Genomic DNA, 19,581 nt, shown 5'->3' with positions numbered 1-19,581 from the left:
TTAGGACAGGTGGGAACATGGAAGATAAAGTCTAATCTTTATGAGTTACTGTTGCATAGTTTGATTTTACTATATGTACTATAGTGCCATTAAATACAATTCTATTAATTACAGTTGGTGTAAACCGGGACCAGATTGGAATTTGCAGCCCCCCTATAAAGTACGACAGGACTCTGAGATACTGACCGGAAATAGGAATCTCAGGATTATAGTGAAATAGAACATCCAACTTTCATGCACACTTTTTACAGTCCTGTATATACTGGAATGTTAGTAATTAGCCCTAAGCAACTGTACAAGATACAGCATAGTGCAGAACCTGATCAGTCACGAAGGAGGTATTTTCTGTCAACCATAACTAAAAAGGGTGTGTGTGCTGTGACATTACCCTATTTCTAAGGAAAAGAGAGACTTGTTACAGTTCATAACACTTCCTTGTTACCTTAATCAGCCGAGAAACACACATCGATGTCAATAGCAAAATGATAGAAAGAAGCACCATGCTTAATAAAGACAAGGAGAATGAAATGGTAAGTACTTGTGTGAACCTGACATTATTTGCTTCACCGCTGTTACCCACTTGCCAAAAACATTGAAAAACCTGTGACCACGTTTTTGAAGCCAAAACAATTAGTGAAATGCCCTGATTGTTAAAAATGAGCTTTGTTAAAGTGGCAAAATAGCCCAGCGACTTTTCTATACATATATTTTTTTTAACGTTCGACGTTAACGTTTAAAAAGTGCAAGTAATCTAAATGAATGTGACATGTAACGCCCATTGGAGTTTTTAGTGTTAATTTAATTTGTTGTGAGCTTCTGTATTGAAGCAAACATTTATTGGCAAAATCGAAAATCGTGAAATTCACGAGGTTCACGAACGCGTGCAAAAAGTTTGCGCACACCTCAAGTACTTTTTGCATTCTGTTCTTTTAAAGATCCATCCAGTGACAAAGTGCGAATTTTGAAAAAATGTATTTGATATTGTAGATAATTGTCTTTTTGGTTTGAAAAAAGTGTTATGCACTGCACAGTTTTTTGTTGTTGGTTGTGGCACAATTTATTGGACACACAACAATTTGTTTGTGTTGCATATTCGTTTTCAAAACCAGAAGTGTTTCTTCAGATGTGACCGAAGGAACTCTGGCTTCCAAAGCTCTTACACCTACAGTATTAAGCATTTTCAATTTGTTCCAATGGGAATACATCTTATTTTTTGTTTTTTATGCTATGAGATGTGAGTAACAGGAAACTGTTTTACAATTAAACTGTATGAGTTGTGTTTTAAAGACAGTGCAACCATTATAAATGCAATACATGTTGGAAATATGCTGCAGTATGTATTAGAACAGGGGAGCGCAAACTTTTACTGCTGCACCCCCCTGTCTGGCCTGCTCCGGAACTCCCGCCCCCCTCCTACTTTGCAGCTTTGTCAAATGATGCTCCGGGGTCATGTGACGTTACGTCACATGACCCCGCTGCATCATTTGATGTTGCGTTGTCATGGAGACGCGTCACAGCGTCTGAATCCCGGTAAGTTTTATTGCTGCAGAGGCCTCACGTGATCCCCGGCATTTAATTTAAATGCCTTGGGGAAGAGCGCCAGACCTCTGCAACTGCCCGCACCCCCCCAAAAAATCTCCCGCCCTCCAGTTTGCACACCCCTGTACTAGAAAATAGTGCAAATTAACATGCAGCAATAAGTAAAACCAGAGTCTTTTAATTGGATTAATGGATAGGGTTTTACTGCTACACTTCACGTTTTGGGTTGGTGTATGATTAGGACAGGGTAATGAGAATGGGGTTGTGTAAGCCAACAACCTGTAGCAAATGTGTATATTTGACACTGGAGCAAGTGGATTAGGAGGTCTACAAAAAACCTCCCGACTGCAAAAATGGCCCCAAAAAATGGCGCAAGAAGCTGCACCAGATATATCGACGACAGAAAATGCCGCATTCTAAGCAATGCACTTTTTTTAATTTGATCTATCTAGTGCTGTTTAGCAGATGGTGATACTGGGATATTTCGCCCTTATAGTAAGAAAAGCATTTGCGAGTCTAAGTAAAAACGTTATACATTGGGGAATATGTATCAGTCTCCCAGCAGCAAAACCGTGGGAAACACTGCATAGGATTAATGTCCTGTAGGAAAGAAGAATATTTTTGCTTCGATAGGTGTTGATCAAGTTTTGACCCAGTTTTTCAGTGGGGAGACTTTATTGTTTCATGCATAAATCACTTGTAAATTCGATATACGTGGGACAAAGTGAAACAGGGCACCAAATCGGCTACTGTACAGCAAAATGTCCCATTTCTAATCTTCTTTATCATTCATGTTTAAGTACTCAATCAGGGGTGGCCAACTCAAGTTTCACGGTCCACCACCAGCCGAGGTATTAGAAATATCCCTGCTTCATCACAGGTGGCTCAATCAGTGGATCAGTTATTCTGACTGAGCCACCAGTGCTGAAGCAGGGATATCCTCAATATCTGACCTGTTGGTGGCCCTTGAGGATGACTGTTGGCCATCGCTAGATCATAAGTACATGTCTCCTCAGCACCAAACTGGCTCATTTCATTGTTCTGTTGATTTCACAGGAGCTGTTTGGTTACAGAACAGAGAGGTGGCGACACGCCCTGTGTATTCTTGGGTACATCTGTTCTCTTGGGTTCCTTCTGCTGCTGTTTTATTGGAAGCCAGAGTGGGCCGTGTGGTGTCACTGTGTTCCGTGCACGTTGGAAGAAGCTGATGTTGTGTTGCTCAGAACCACAGTGAGTATCTTGGTTTTAGCACCAAAGCATGTAATTTATCTGGCCTTCTTAATTACATGTATGGTAAGGGGGGACATTTAATCATGTCTGGTTTACAGTTCGGACTATACAGGAAGATACATAAGAACTGTTGACTTATTGATGAAGGAGGCAAAGTATGATACATTTATGTGTCTGTCTCTATTTAATTTATTGTCAAATTGTCCTCTTTCCATTAGCCTTATATATAGTCTTCAATGTGTGTGACTGGCCAGGCGTATAAATCTAAAACTAATACTATGGGGAAAGCACAGCTTGGGTCATTATAGCATTTCTAGTGGGCACATTTCAAAGGGAACATTTATAAGAGACTGAGAGTTATACACAAGTTAGACAAGAGGTGGACATGTGTCTGGATCTTCCAGCAACTTGATTTGCAGATCCAAATTAATGGATAGCTTTTGGTTTTCTCACTTTTCTACATTCGCGTTCTTCACTTGTAGCTCTGCACCATTTAAGCCTCATCCTTCCCCCCTCACCTACTGCATTACCCATCCAAAATTTCTCCTGGTTCCCTCACCCTCATCACATCCTCCTCCCATGACTACTCCATTCATGTGTAAGCACTCAAATGAAGAAAGTACGCGCTGTCCCAATATAAATCCTTAAGTATTCAAAAACGATGGTATCTCTCTGGTGCTTCCACTCTCCGTGATCAGCGGGGTTAGACCGGAACACATACAGTAAAAAGGAAGCGCAAAAAGAGAAAAGAACATCAGTCAAAATAGATAAAAAGTTTATAAATTGACTCAAAATAAATTCACATGATAAAAGGACCCTAGTAGAACCAAAAGAATCACACAGACCAAGCACTAAAAGGGGGTTCCCATCTCCAAAAACCCACAGAACTATAGATGTAATGTCCCAGGGTGAAGCTACAGTTGATATAACAGCTTACTATAAGAAAGGGAATAACCCGTGCGAGGCTGAGGGATCCGCAGCTGGTTGAGCTCCCGTCATCACGTCCGCTCTCCACTGCGTGATGACGTCACCTCAACGCGTTTAACGTCACGTGACACTTCGCTGGACTCACCCTGTTCTGCCCATTCTACCCAATCTGCCCAATCGTCCCGTTCTGACCGTTCCCCCAGCCCTGAACCCCCATGTGGTGGTTACCCCAAATGTGAGGTTTAAAATATCTGAAGGGATGGACACATTGCCCTGGTGGGATCTCTTATATAGAGGTTATGTGCCGTATTTGCAACGGACCTGGTTCGTGCTTGAGAGAGGTTCCCAGGCAGATCACTGGTGGGAGGAAGGCAGGTTCACTCCTGAGCAGGCGGCTGAAATTATGAGGGAGCTTTGCGTAAAAGATGTAGGCAGGCCTTTTCTCTTCTCCAGGAGGAGAAAAACCGGTTAGTGAGTCTCTGTGGGAGGGACCAATCTACTGAGTATTGCCAGGTCAAGCGTACGGACATAATTTGACCAAAGCTGCTGCGCTGCTAGGGTTCTGGTCCAGAAATTCAGACAGGAAGGATATTGATGGCTTGCTTAGACAAGGTGACAGCATGGATGGAGATGAATTGGCTGAAGCTCAATTCTGACAAGATCGAACTAATGATTATAGGTTCGGCAGGAAGTCTGAGTACGGGATAGGGAGTTTGCAAGCTGCCGCTAGTCAATAGTGTACAACCGCTGCCCGTGTCCCAGGTTTGTTACCTCAGCAAACACTTTGATCAGAGCCTCAACATTCAAGTCCAAGTGGCCCCAGTTGTTAAGACGGAATTTTTCTAATTGAGGCTGCTTCAGAGTTTGTGTCTATTCCTGTCGTCTATGAACCTTGAGTCACTGGTTGATGTCTGTGTTGATGTGGTTGGACTATGGGAATGCCTTATATGCAAGACTACCAGTGTGCCTGACATGAGGACTCCAGCTTGTGCAGAACGCTGCAGCTCGGATGCTGAGACCTGTTTCTCACTTTGAGCATATCTCTCCCATCTTACACGATCTGCACTGGCTTCCAGTGATCTTCCATGCTCGGTTCAAGTTTGTCCTTAAAACCTTACAAGGGCAGGACCTGCCTATCTGCAGTCTCTTGATGCCTCGGAGGGATACAGGCTATGATCTCAGGTCCTCAAGGGGTTCCACCTCTCTGTACCAAGGGTGCTGCACCCTACAATGGGTGGGAGGCCTTTTTGTGCAGCTTCAGAGATATGAAACTCACTACCGCCAGAGCTCAGGTGTTTATCTACTTTACCGCTGTTTCGGGCTCGTTGTAAGACTTATTTCTACCTTCTTGCTTTCCATGTCTAACAAAACAATTGTATATCATTTTAATTTGTTTAATTGTGTAAAGTATTGCAACGCTCCTTAAGTGGAGGCGGGTTTTTACCCAATCAATAAATAAACGATGAGGGTGTTATAGTAAAATATTCACATAACTTGAGGAACGTTCTTTCTCTAGGATGAATATAAGAAATACTCGAAGAAGAAAGTGAAGTGGATACATCCAGATTGGTCATGTGTTACACCAGGCCATGAAATATATGCTGCTGAAGAGCCTGTCTTAAACAAATTAATAAGAAAGTCAGAGTGCAAGGTGAGTCATTTGATACATGGACATCCATAACTCATGCTTTTTGCAAAACAAATATTAGAATTGTTCCATGAAATATTGATAGGTATCTGTAAGAACATCTTCACTGTTTCTACCTGTTATATAGAGAAAAGCATTGTTATGTTATATAGAGAAAAGCATTTCCACGTGCATAAGAAATTGTTAGATACAGTTCTACGTCTTCTACAGGCTTTACACTCCTCCTAATTCTCTGCAAAACTGGAGCAATATTGGTGCAAAAAACATGCGAGATTTAGCAAAGAAAAAACAACCTCACATTCTCTTTGAATGACTTAGTTTAGTTTCCTTCTCAGTTTTTCACCAAGTAACGCCTCCAATCTTTTCTCACCGAAACCATTGCAAGTTGCTAGTGGTAATTAAGGCCTCTCAAGCAGGTGACACCTGTTTGAATCGCATTGTTAACTCCTTGTGACCTTAGGCTAATTTCTCAGTGGTGTGTATGCATCAAGTTCTTGCAGTTGGAAAATTAGGGCAAAAGTTGTGAAACAAACTACACCAGATTAAAAAAACCCCACTGAAAGCAATATATATATATATATATATGGGGGAAGGGGGGAACATCGGCGCAAAACTGCTAACTAAACAATGAATTTGAGCATGAATAGACTGAGGATATATTGGGATTGCTGGTTACTAAAGTAGCAGATGTTAACAAGCATATAGGATATAATAATCCTCTCCGTGATCAGGAGATTCTGCTGGAATGTAGATACGCGTTTCGTCCTGGAACTAGGACTTCATCTGGGGATGAAACGCGTAGGGTGGAGGCTCTAAGGCAAACTCTTAGCTCCCCTATTCAGTATCTACATTCCAGCAGAATCTCCTGATCACCCCTGAACAGTGTACTCGAATTACGGCCGAAATCTCGGCTGAGTGACGTCAGCGGGCCAGTCTCGCGAGATCGGAGGAACAACCAGGAAGTCAAGGAGAAAAGCTGCCGCCAGAGGAGAACCAGCACGGAGGATTTCGGCGTTCCACGTGGAGGACGGATACATTGTAACTCCAGGCAGCAGGACGGAGAGGATTATTATATCCTATATGCTTGTTAACATCTGCTACTTTAGTAACCAGCAATCCCAATATATCCTCAGTCTATTCATGCTCAAATTCATTGTTTAGTTAGCAGTTTTGCGCCGATATTCCCCCCTTCCCTCATATATATGTGCTATTGTGTATAGCTTAACATTCAGGCAGCAACTGTTACTATTTTTTTTGGTTTAATTGTTTTAATTTGCGCACTTAGTATTTTTATAGTTTATATATATATATATATATATATAGTTTTCTGTAATACACCTGGCATTTTATTGCCCACATTTTGCAGCCAGGAGACTTTTATACCTAGCCCACCGTGGGGCTAGCGCTTGTACTGGCCAATCCTGTGTACCCTGCAGCATACATTTCAGCTCTACATAGGAATACAAATATTCTTAAAATAGTGCCCACTAATACACTTGCAAACTTGGCTTAAATACACACACTGTAGTAATGGTTTTCAATAAACTCAAAAATCACAATTAGAAGTCACTGACAATATGCCCAATTTGCACATAATTCAGAGTCCTGGTGGGGTCTCTTCATCAACATTTCCTGGCTGCAAACTTGGAGCACAATTGAAGCAGAAAAGAAACCCAGCGTTTTTCTGTTTCTTTTGTAGAATGGAAGTTTTGATAAATAGCCTAATTTGGGTGTTTACTACACTCATAGATGTGAAACTGGGGCTAAATCAAACCAAAAATCCCAGCATAAATATTTATCAAAGACGAGAGAGCCCATTAAAAGTAATTGTAGTTTTTTCACTGATAAATAAATCTAATTTGCCCAGATAAACTGGTATGATTAATTATTTACAGGTCCGTTGCATAAGAGTACAAAAAACTCGATATATTTGGAATACAGCTGATAGCATGTTTCAGAAAATTGGGTGAGTTTAACAGAAAAGATATGGGGAGTTACATTGTTTAATATTGTTTGTTTGTTTTTTAATGTCAGCAAATAACTCATTTGTATTTTCGTTTAAGGGTTCTGGATGACAAACTCTCATGCTCAGATATACACACACATTATGGTGGGGGTTTAACGAGACAAGAGCAAGAGATCAGGTATGAAAAGCTCGTAAACAGGGTAAATATGCTTAGTTAGAACTAAAAAATGGAATCTTTAGGAGTAAAACACGGTAACTATCGTGTCCCATCTGATTTGTCCCCCTCCTTATTTGAGCATGGAAGATAAGATGGATCAAATCCACATTGAAAACTGAACAATATACAAACTCTGTGATCCTCTCATTATCAATGATTTAGTTCAATACTTTGGCCAAAATATTTTAAGCCTACAACCGGGGGCGGCGTGAATTGGTGCCCCAGCACCAAGCCCGGCATGAATCGGTGCCCCAGCACCAAGCCCGGCGTGAATTGGTGCCCCAGCACCAAGCCCGGCGTGAATCGGTGCCCCAGCACCAAGCCCGGCATGAATCGGTGCCCCAGCACCAAGCCCGGCGTGAATCGGTGCCCCAGCACCAAGCCCGGCGTGAATCGGTGCCCCAGCACCAAGCCCGGCGTGAATCGGTGCCCCAGCACCAAGCCCGGCGTGAATCGGTGCCCCAGCACCAAGCCCGGCGTGAATCGGTGCCCCAGCACCAAGCCCGGCGTGAATCGGTGCCCCAGCACCAAGCCCGGCGTGAATCGGTGACCCAGCACCAAGCCCGGCGTGAATCGGTGCCCCAGCACCAAGCCCGGCGTGAATCGGTGACCCAGCACCAAGCCCGGCGTGAATCGGTGCCCCAGCACCAAGCCCGGCGTGAATCGGTGACCCAGCACCAAGCCCAGCGTGAATCGATGCCCCAGCACCAAGCCCGGTGCTCACTGAGCCCCCCCGCGCTCTTCCCAACAATTAAACTGATTGCTGGGGGAGATCGCGGGACCTCTAAGTATCTCATACCTGGTCCGACGACATCTCCTCCTACAGCGTGCTGTCATCATGGTGAAAATCACGTTGAGTTGCCACGACGCCGCTACGTCTGAGGAGGAGATGTCGCCGTACCAGGTAAGAGGCCCCTTGAAAACCCTTGCACCGAGCCCTACGTAATACCAGGCCACCCCTCCATACAACCACATCACGGTAACCACATTTCATCAGGTCCTACACTACCAATCTCATACTCTATGTATCTCCTCCACTGCATAGAGAGACAGGGAGACAAAAATGCTAATATCGGTAGTATAGGACCTGCTGAACTGGGGCCGCAGTGACGTGGTTGTAGGCTTAAAATATTTTGGCTAAGTATTGAACTACATTACCTATATTTATGAAGTGTGAATATAGATAAAATACATATTAATGTACCCAATAGTTTGTCATTGAATGTAGCATTGGGGATTTTTGGTCTCTTCTTCGATAGAAAACGACCGTTTAACGTGAATACCTTTCCTGATACGACGCTTTTACATCGCTGCTGTTACAATAGTTGTTTGAGTATAAATAAGATGTTCTTTCATATGCAGAAGACAAGTCTGTGGACCGAACGCAATAGAAGTGAAGATTGTCCCAATATGGAAGCTCCTTTTTAAGGAGGTAAAGTCCTTCCAGTTTCTGGTTCATACAAAATACATTTGTTGGATATTGTTTGGGTAAAATGATTTATCATCTCTTCTGATAAACAAACATTGAGCTATACAGCAAAACAGTATATCGAAATGTAAATACATTTTATGGGCATAGTGGGGTGCAAGAAACCTCTTGTAGCCGTGTGCAATGCTCAGGAGTACTGGTACTGCAAACTAAAGCTGCCGTGTGCAATGCTCAGGAGTACTGGTACTGCAAACTAAAGCTGCCGTGTGCAATGCTCAGGAGTACTGGTACTGCAAACTAAAGCTGCCGTGTGCAATGCTCAGGAGTACTGGTACTGCAAACTAAAGCTGCCGTGTGCAATGCTCAGGAGTACTGGTACTGCAAACTAAAGCTGCCGTGTGCAATGCTCAGGAGTACTGGTACTGCAAACTAAAGCTGCCGTGTGCAATGCTCAGGAGTACTGGTACTGCAAACTAAAGCTGCCGTGTGCAATGCTCAGGAGTACTGGTACTGCAAACTAAAGCTGCTGTGTGCAATGCTCAGGAGTACTGGTACTGCAAACTAAAGCTGCCGTGTGCAATGCTCAGGAGTACTGGTACTGCAAACTAAAGCTGCCGTGTGCAATGCTCAGGAGTACTGGTACTGCAAACTAAAGCTGCTAAATGACTGTTGCTGTTACTCACAATATTTCTCTTTACACAGGTTTTGAACCCATTGTATTTTTTTAACGCCTACACGTTAGGGACTTGGTTTGCTACCGGATACATTGAATATTCAATGGCCATCATCATTTTGACCCTCCTGTCCATTGGTGCAACCATTTATAATCTGAGGATGGTAGGTTTTGCAGTATTGTCCAAACGTGTTTCCTATTGCGTTGGCATGTTCTTCACCTGCAGAATAACACATATTTTCGTTCCAATTATTCAGCAATCAATGAAATTAAGGAACATGGTTGAATCCCATAATAATGTCATTGTTACCGTGCTGCAGAAAGACGGAGGTAAGCCTGGTGACGTACTTTTCCATTTGCAATGTTACAATTTATCAGGACTTCATTGTGTATAAACATGACGCGTGGGTTTGTTTTAGCGAGACATCAATGTCATTGCTTCAGGTTCTCAATAACTATTATAAACATTATTTACTTTGAACCAGTCCTATTTTTCACTACTGTTATGATTAACATTTCATCTTGAAGGAATACCTGTGTTTTGGCCAAACTCCTTTCAGCGATGAACTAATTAAACTTGTCTACTAGTAAATTGGTAATTTGTGTAGATTTTAGACAAGTCCTTCTACATTTAAGGGATTTATTCCGGCGAAAGGTATAAAAAAGGCAATTATTGTTAAAAGGTTTATATGTGCCATGGGGTGAAAATCTATTTAAGACCTGACAGATATCGTGAGCAAGGTGAGCATAAATTGAATTTAAAGATGCAGTTCCATTTAGCAAAATATAAAACAATCTGTGCTATATTATCACTTGTTTCACAATTTCAGGTACAATTTAATAGCTATGCAAATCTGGACCTAAACACTAATGGTCAAAAGCTTTATGGATGGGTTAGGGAAGTCCGATTGTACTGAAGAAACTGTATTGCAGCATTTCAAACCTGACAGATTTAAAACTGAGGCAATTCAATGTGTTTTTTGAGGTTTTTTTTCTCCTCAAGTATTTATTCAAAGTAGCAAATACTAACATTGCAAAAATAAATGTTTATCTGCATTTGTCCAGTTAGAGGCATGAGAAGGATAACTCTGTGTGACACTCTTTCCCAGCTATCAAAGAGATGGAATCTCAATATCTGGTCCCAGGGGATGTGATTATTTTAACAGGAAAGAAGCTTTACTTACCTTGTGATGCGATATTAATATCTGGGGTGTGTGTTCTGAATGAAAGCATGCTGACAGGTACAGTATACCAATGTGTGTTTTCTAAAGGCTGTGTTTGGTAAATAACGTCCCATAGCCAGCGTTCACATCGGTGTGTAATGTTTGGCTCCTCTGCAGGGGATACCATGATTCAGGGTGTTGGCTTCAGGCGCCTGGGCCATGAGGTAGCAAGGATGTATAATAATGGCAACCAGGCTGGGCGACCCTCACATTCAAACTATTAACGTTGTACTTATTTTTAACAAACATACAGGATTTCTGTTGCTTCCATTAGTGCGCACACGTAACACTACAATGGAGGAGCAATCACTTAGTCCCTAGCTTATGTCGGACCCCACCCCCCTTATTACATCAGTTCCATCTTCTGTATTAACTCGGGTTATCTGGGTCACTACGAGAAAACCAGGGGAGCCCTTTGTGATTGGTCACAAGACCGTTAGCCTGTTTAGGAACTGCCACTTCCATACTGACTGATGAGGAATATGAATGCGGACCTGTGGTTAGAGCCAATCCTGGGAGCCCTGTTTCCTGAGACCCTCTGTGGCGTGTCGTTTTCCTATCTTTACGTTATGTAGAAGTCTATCTGCTTTCATCTGGGATCCTAACTCACAGGCACTGTCCCTAACTAACAGGCACTGTCCCTAACTAACAGGCACTGTCCCTAACTCACAGGCTCTGTCCCTAACTAACAGGCACTGTCCCTAACTCACAGGCTCTGTCCCTAACTAACAGGCACTGTCCCTAACTAACAGGCACTGTCCCTAACTCACAGGCTCTGTCCCTAACTAACAGGCACTGTCCCTAACTCACAGGCTCTGTCCCTAACTAACAGGCACTGTCCCTAACTCACAGGCTCTGTCCCTAACTCACAGGCACTGTCCCTAACTCACAGGCACTGTCCCTAACTCACAGGCTCTGTCCCTAACTCACAGGCACTGTCCCTAACTCACAGGCTCTGTCCCTAACTAACAGGCACTGTCCCTAACTCACAGGCTCTGTCCCTAACTCACAGGCACTGTCCCTAACTCACAGGCTCTGTCCCTAACTCACAGGCACTGTCCCTATCTCACAGGCACTGTCCCTAACTCACAGGCACTGTCCCTAACTCACAGGCACTGTCCCTAACTCACAGGCACTGTCCCTATCTCACAGGCACTGTCCCTAACTCACAGGCACTGTCCCTAACTCACAGGCACTGTCCCTAACTCACAGGCACTGTCCCTATCTCACAGGCACTGTCCCTAACTCACAGGCACTGTCCCTATCTTCAACACAGCAAATAAACGGGCCTGGTCCGAGTTATTACTTTAGGAACATTTTTATCTCTTCTCCCCGTTGCTCCCCTCCTCTAGTCCTCCCAGGAACCTAACCTTCTCGAACCTTCCCCTTCCCTATATACTCTCTGTGACATCATGATCCCATGGTAACACAGATGGGGGCCCGATACACTCTAACCCCTTATGAATAATAGCTGTTACTATCATTCTCTGCTATGTAACAGTGACTTGAACATTGCCATTTTGCTGCAGTTCGCCTGCATGACCACAAGGGGTTTGTAATCTGTGGAGATTCTTTTCTTATTAAACATTTTTTTTAAAGTAATTTTGTTCTTTTGTGGATTAACATATAAACGTAAACTATGTTCATATAATTAGAAAAGGAATTCAACAATCTGTCCCCGGTGGTTATTTAGTTTTCATACCTGTTATTCGACCATGTGATCATTTTTAGGAGAAAGTATTCCAGTGACAAAAACCCCATTACCCAATGTGGACAATTCCGTACCATGGAAAATACACATTGGTGAAAATGACCGGGGACACGTCCTGTTCTGTGGAACGGAAATCATCAAGACAAAGTCGCGGAGTGATGGACCAGTGAAAGCTGTTGTGCTGCAAACTGGTCAGTTGTCCACTTAAATACTTGGTGTGTCTAGGGGTAACATTTCTTAAACAGGGTTCTCTGTCACCTAAGGGTAGTAGACCTTAGTCCCCAGTTAGTCAGGGGTTGTACATGGCTGGCTGACCACTTGGGCTCCTAAGGGGTTAATACATTCAAATGTTTTATGTAATACATTTTAGGCTCTATTCTATTGGTTTAGATTATCTATCTATCTATCTATGCTATTTATATCCTGGGCTCAGTGGGGGCCAATGTCAGCCTGGGGTATGTGATAAAAACTGCTATTAGTTTCTGTCAGTCGCCCACTGTCTGTAGATACCAGAGTTCAGTGAATAGCACGTTGGTGCTAATGAATCATTAATTAGCCAGTAAATCCTCACGGTTATGCTTTTTGTTTTAACATTACTGCCAAATTATCCCTGCGGTAAAATGCAGTTTATTAAGGCTTTAACTCATGCGATATGGCTTTTAGCGAATAGGCAGATATAAAAAATTGATGTTAAATATTGGTCACTTTTTCTTTTATCAGAGTTTAGGGAATCTAGTCAATAGAGAGGGATTCACAGTTTGAATAACGAGTACTGGAGCTCAGTTGGTGCTGGGTGTCATTGGTTTGAATGGTAGTAACGGTGACTGAGCGGTGATACTTTGTTACTGGAGCTCACTTGGTGCTAGGTGTCATTGGTTGGAATGGCAGTAACGGTGACTGAGCGGTGATACTTTGTTACTGGAGCTCAGTTGGTGTTAGCTGCGTTGGTTTGAATGGCAGTAACGGTGACTGAGCGTGATACTTTGTTACTGGAGCTCAGTTGGTGCTAGCTGCGTTGGTTTGAATGGCAGTAACGGTGACTGAGCGTGATACTTTGTTACTGGAGCTCAGTTGGTGTTAGCTGCGTTGGTTGGAATCGCAGTAACGGTGACTGAGCGTGATACTTTGTTACTGGAGCTCAGTTGGTGTTAGCTGCGTTAGTTTGAATGGCAGTAACGGTGACTGAGCGTGATACTTTGTTACTGGAGCTCACTTGGTGCTAGGTGTCATTGGTTGGAATGGCAGTAACGGTGACTGAGCGGTGATACTTTGTTACTGGAGCTCAGTTGGTGTTAGCTGCGTTGGTTTGAATGGCAGTAACGGTGACTGAGCGGTGATACTTTGTTACTGGAGCTCAGTTGGTGTTAGCTGCGTTAGTTTGAATGGCAGTAACGGTGACTGAGCGGTGATACTTTGTTACTGGAGCTCGGTTGGTGTTAGCTGCGTTGGTTTGAATGGCAGTAACGGTGACTGAGCGTGATACTTTGTTACTGGAGCTCGGTTGGTGCTAGCTGCCATTGGTTTGAATGGTAGTAACGGTGACTGAGCGGTGATACTTTGTTACTGGAGCTCGGTTGGTGCTAGCTGTCATTGGATTGAATGGTAGTAACGGTGACTGAGCGGTGATACTTTGTTACTGGAGCTCGGTTGGTGCTAGCTGCCATTGGTTTGAATGGCAGTAACGGTGACTGAGCGGTGATACTTTGTTACTGGAGCTCAGTTGGTGTTAGCTGCGTGGTTTGAATGCCAGTAACGGTGACTGCGCGTGATACTTTGTTACTGGAGCTCGGTTTGTGTTAGCTGCGTTGGTTTGAATGGCAATAACGGTGACTGAGCGGTGATACTTTGTTACTGGAGCTCGGTTGGTGCTAGCTGCGTTGGTTTGAATGGTAGTAACGGTGACTGAGCGTGATACTTTGTTACTGGAGCTTGGTTGGTGTTAGCTGTGTTGGTTTGAATAGCAGTAACGGTGACTGAGCGGTGATACTTTGTTACTGGAGCTCGGTTGGTGCTAGCTGCCATTGGTTTAAATGGTAGTAACGGTGACTGAGCGGTGATACTTTGTTACTGGAGCTCGGTTGGTGCTAGCTGCGTTGGTTTGAATGGTAGTAACGGTGACTGAGCGTGATACTTTGTTACTGGAGCTCGGTTGGTGTTAGCTGCGTTGGTTTGAATGGCAGTAACGGTGACTGAGCGGTGATACTTTGTTACTGGAGCTCGGTTGGTGCTAGCTGCCATTGGTTTGAATGGTAGTAACGGTGACTGAGCGGTGATACTTTGTTACTGGAGCTTGGTTGGTGCTAGCTGTCATTGGTTTGAATGGCAGTAACGGTGACTGAGAGTGATACTTTGTTACTGGAGCTCGGTTGGTGCTAGCTGCCATTGGTTTGAATGGTAGTAACGGTGACTGAGCGGTGATACTTTGTTACTGGAGCTCGGTTGGTGCTAGCTTTCATTGGTTTGAATGGTAGTAACGGTGACTGAGCGGTGATACTTTGTTACTGGAGCTCGGTTGGTGCTAGCTGCCATTGGTTTGAATGGCAGTAACGGTGACTGAGAGTGATACTTTGTTACTGGAGCTCGGTTGGTGCTAGCTGCCATTGGTTTGAATGGTAGTAACGGTGACTGAGCGGTGATACTTTGTTACTGGAGCTCAGTTGGTGTTAGCTGCGTGGTTTGAATGCCAGTAACGGTGACAGAGCATGATACTTTGTTACTGGAGCTCAGTTTGTGTTAGCTGCGTTGGTTTGAATGGCAATAACGGTGACTGAGCGGTGATACTTTGTTACTGGAGCTCGTTGGTGTTAGCTGTGTTGGTTTGAATAGCAGTAACGGTGACTGAGCGGTGATACTGTGTTACTGGAGCTCGGTTTGTGCTAGCTGCCATTGGTTTAAATGGTAGTAACGGTGACTGAGCAGTGATACTTTGTTACTGGAGCTCGGTTGGTGCTAGCTGCGTTGGTTTGAATGGTAGTAACGGTGACTGAGCGGTGATACTTTGTTACTGGAGCTCGGTTGGTGTTAGCTGCGTTGGTTTGAATGGTAGTAACGGTGACTGAGTGGTGATACTTTGTTACTGGAGCTCGGTTGGTGCTAGCTGCGTTGGTTTGAATGGTAGTAACGGTGACTGAGTGGTGATACTTTGTTACTGGAGCTCGGTTGGTGCTAGCTGCGTTGGTTTGAATGGTAGTAACGGTGACTGAGCAGTGATACTTTGTTACTGGAGCTCGGTTGGTGCTAGCTGCGTTGGTTTGAATGGTAGTAACGGTGACTGAGTGGTGATACTTTGTTACTGGAGCTCGGTTGGTGCTAGCTGCGTTGGTTTGAATGGTAGTAACGGTGACTGAGCGGTGATACTTTGTTACTGGAGCTCGGTTGGTGTTAGCTGCGTTGGTTTGAATGGTAGTAACGGTGACTGAGTGGTGATACTTTGTTACTGGAGCTCGGTTGGTGCTAGCTGCGTTGGTTTGAATGGTAGTAACGGTGACTGAGCAGTGATACTTTGTTACTGGAGCTTTGAGAATTCCTTCCTTAGATCTTCATTTGTCCCCTTTCTGATTTATTTTTTTTGCTCTTCCCCAAAAATCTAGGATTTAACACAGCAAAGGGAGACCTTGTGAGATCCATTCTCTATCCTAAACCAGTGAACTTTAAGCTTCACAGAGATGCCTTCAGGGTGATCATGGGACTTGTAGCACTTTCTGCCATTGGAGTTATATACACAGTTATAGTTTTTTCACTGAATGGAGTAAGTATTTAACATTTTGTGATGGTTTTGAATTCTTGGGTTGGAAACTGGAAATCCATTTTTTTTATATATATATATATATATATATATATATATATATATATATATATATATATATATATATATATATATATATATATATGGGGTATCAAACATAGGCATAAGTATTCAGGACCCAACTTCCGCATAATGATTATAGTCTGAAGTACAGGAAAGTAGAGGGTGTTACACTTATTTTCATCAATTGATATGGAAACCACTGGCCCTTTTGTTTAATATGTTTTATATCCCAGGTACATTATCTTTGGAAACCTTATATTAGAAGGGCACATACTGTATTTCTATATAACACCAGCATTGTTTCTGCGATTCAGGTTTAAGCAATAAAGAATATATTTTTTTAATGAGAGAACAGCGGCTATTGTGTGTTTATATTGAGGTAATTATGCCAGAAATAGAACCATTTGCACCCCAGCTGCCCGACTCCGTGCTTGTTATACCGACCCGAGGGATTTCATCCCAGTGCTGGCTGCATAAATATATCAGAACATATATTTATAGAACACAAACTGATAGGTGCTTGAAAGTTTTTGTTAAATTAAGAAGACATGTTGCTGCCTGAATGCCTTTGTGGATTCACATTAATATAACGCACTTTTATTTTACCCCAAATACTTTAGGCTTCAGCAAATGAATTGGTGCTAATGTCATTTATCATGGCAACCTCTGCTATTCCCGCCGCGCTGCCGGCTGCTCTCACTGTGGGCGTCCTCTACGCCCAAATACGGCTAAAGAAACAGGGGATTTTCTGCATCAGCCCCCAGAGGATCAGTGTCTGCGGACAACTGAACCTCATCTGTTTTGACAAAGTAAATATTCCTAATTTTTTTAATAACAATATATATTGCGATGGTTAGAGGTATGCAAAACCTTCCCCCGGGGTGGCGTACCTGGCAAAATGTGCACTTTGTAAACCACAAAAAAATCCCAATTTTGTCAGTTTGCGAGCGATTCCCGAAATATTAAGCTAATGTGCATTGCTCTTACACAAGGTAGGCTCATTTCCCAACTTCTCTATAATCACTATATACATGTAATGCTCAGACGTTACAGACACGTTCTGCGCACTGTCTGACCATATTTTGCTGAATGTTTGTAAATTTAAGACTTGCCAAAATGCGTCACAAGGGGAGCGGGGAAGAACTAAAATGCTGACTGTATTCCTGGCAGTCAGTGATCAAATTGTGTGAGCGAGCAGTTCGGGAGGTGGAAGGGGATTACTGACACTGATATAATGTATACATTACACTGATATAATGTATACATTACACTGATATAATGTATACGTTACACTGATATAATGTATACGTTACACTGATATAATGTATACGTTACACTGATATAATGTATACGTTACACTGATATAATGTATACGTTACACTGATATAATGTATACGTTACACTGATATAATGTATACGTTACACTGATATAATGTATACGTTACACTGATATAATGTATACGTTACACTGATATAATGTATACGTTACACTGATATAATGTATACGTTACACTGATATAATGTATACGTTACACTGATATAATGTATACGTTACACTGATATAATGTATACGTTACACTGATATAATGTATACGTTACACTGATATAATGTATACATTACACTGATATAATGTATACGTTACACTGATATAATGTATACATTACACTGATATAATGTATACATTACATTGATATAATATATACGTTACACTGATATAATGTATACATTACACTGATATAATGTATACATGTTAAACATGGCATTTGACAGCAGTTGGCCCAACAATTCTGCCCGTTTCTTATCCGGTCTGTAAAACCTTAGGCTATATTTGATCCTGGTCTTTCTTTCATATTTAAGTAATAATCCCTGAAGAACAGGGCGTTACTGGCCAATAATGCCCTGGCTGGAAGAGTTGAAGGCCTGAGGCGCAGCCGAGGTAACCCAGCCAGGGCATTATTGGCCAGTAACGCCCTGTTCTGAGGGGATTATTACTATTATAGGCTAAATGTGGGCTTATTTCATAAATAATAGACACTTTTGCATAGATATATAGATTTGTTTATTAAAATAAAATGGTAAATACATTAAAGCACCTGTATATACGCTTACACTGCAGCTATCTATATCCATCTACCTGTATCTATAATAAGATATATTTCTATCCCTAGCAGGTGTTTGCACTCCTTCGCTGTAATATCCCGTACCCCTTCTGCTGGGAGGCCAGCTGCTAGTCAGTCACCATTTCCATGTATACATAGAATTTATGGGAAGAAGTACATGACATAGATAGGTGCATTATTATACTTGGAGTATGTTTTGGTAAATGTTTTACACCACAATGAATTGATTGCCACTCAGTAGTGTATTATAACCCAGACAGGTACCTTAACAGAAGATGGATTAGATTTATGGGGAATTGTGCCTTCAGGAGACAACAGGTACGTTTCCTCACACATGTCATTTTGTGCCAGCCAGGTGAGTGGCCATTCACAAAACCTTGCTTGACTCGTGACATTACTTCCAAGTTATTTCATCGGGCGTTTCACGTTACTGAGTGGAACATCTCTCAGCTGAAGATCAATAATCTACTCCCAGAATCTGGTATTTGTTTCCATATTAATTTCAAGTCATAATGTGATCAGCCACCCTATCGCTTTACAGATCACAACCTATCCAAATGGTGGGCAACTACAGTCCTCAAGGGCCACCAACAGGCCAGGTGTTAACGATATCCCTGCTTCAGCGCAGGTGGTGCAGTCTTTGACTGAGCCACTGATTGAGCCTCCTGTGCTGAAGCAGGGATATACTGAAAACCTGACCTGTTGGTGGCCCTTGAGGACTGGAGTTGGCCACTCCTAATCTAATCAATGAAAATGCTTTGCTGCAGTCTTGATCATTCAGATTTTGAAAAGCAATTCTGTTTCATTCCAGTTTTACAGAAGTGCAGCGATTCTCGCCGGGATATACTTTGTCCTGGAGCCCTTTGCTCGGAGCGATGGCCAGTTGTCATTCACTGGTTGTACTGGATGGGAAAATACACGGAGATCCGCTGGACCTAAAGATGTTTGAAGGCACAGGCTGGGTAAGGCTTTGTCCCCACTGGCGCTGAGAACGCTTATGCTTGGAGAGCTAAGGTGTCCTTTAAATTTTCGCAAGCGCTCGCGCGGCGGGGGGGACAATTCAGGAGAAGCTGAGCACGCTTGTAAGTA

At 42.8% G+C, this 19,581-nt stretch overlaps 1 protein-coding gene across 4 annotated transcripts in view; it reads left to right on the top strand.

Annotated features, from left to right (window-relative positions):
• Nucleotides 1-363: 363 nt before the first annotated feature.
• Nucleotides 364-19,581, top strand: part of LOC142466197 (putative cation-transporting ATPase 13A4) — a 56,738-nt gene continuing 37,520 nt past the window's right edge. For all 4 annotated transcript variants that reach the window (XM_075571071.1, XM_075571070.1, XM_075571072.1 and 1 more), the window contains exons 1-14: nt 364-530; nt 2,596-2,769; nt 5,213-5,347; nt 7,240-7,310; nt 7,408-7,488; nt 8,890-8,959; nt 9,659-9,793; nt 9,887-9,959; nt 10,739-10,870; nt 12,584-12,754; nt 16,154-16,311; nt 16,992-17,180; nt 18,749-18,810; nt 19,304-19,454. In XM_075571071.1, coding sequence (XP_075427186.1) covers nt 483-530; nt 2,596-2,769; nt 5,213-5,347; nt 7,240-7,310; nt 7,408-7,488; nt 8,890-8,959; nt 9,659-9,793; nt 9,887-9,959; nt 10,739-10,870; nt 12,584-12,754; nt 16,154-16,311; nt 16,992-17,180; nt 18,749-18,810; nt 19,304-19,454 — 1,650 coding nt within the window. In that variant the 5' untranslated portion in view covers nt 364-482. The remainder of the gene's footprint in view (nt 531-2,595; nt 2,770-5,212; nt 5,348-7,239; nt 7,311-7,407; nt 7,489-8,889; nt 8,960-9,658; nt 9,794-9,886; nt 9,960-10,738; nt 10,871-12,583; nt 12,755-16,153; nt 16,312-16,991; nt 17,181-18,748; nt 18,811-19,303; nt 19,455-19,581) is intronic.

This window comes from Ascaphus truei, chromosome 14 (assembly GCF_040206685.1).
Source record: "Ascaphus truei isolate aAscTru1 chromosome 14, aAscTru1.hap1, whole genome shotgun sequence".
Lineage (NCBI taxonomy): Eukaryota > Metazoa > Chordata > Amphibia > Anura > Ascaphidae > Ascaphus > Ascaphus truei.
This window is presented reverse-complemented; position numbering and strand designations above follow the sequence as displayed.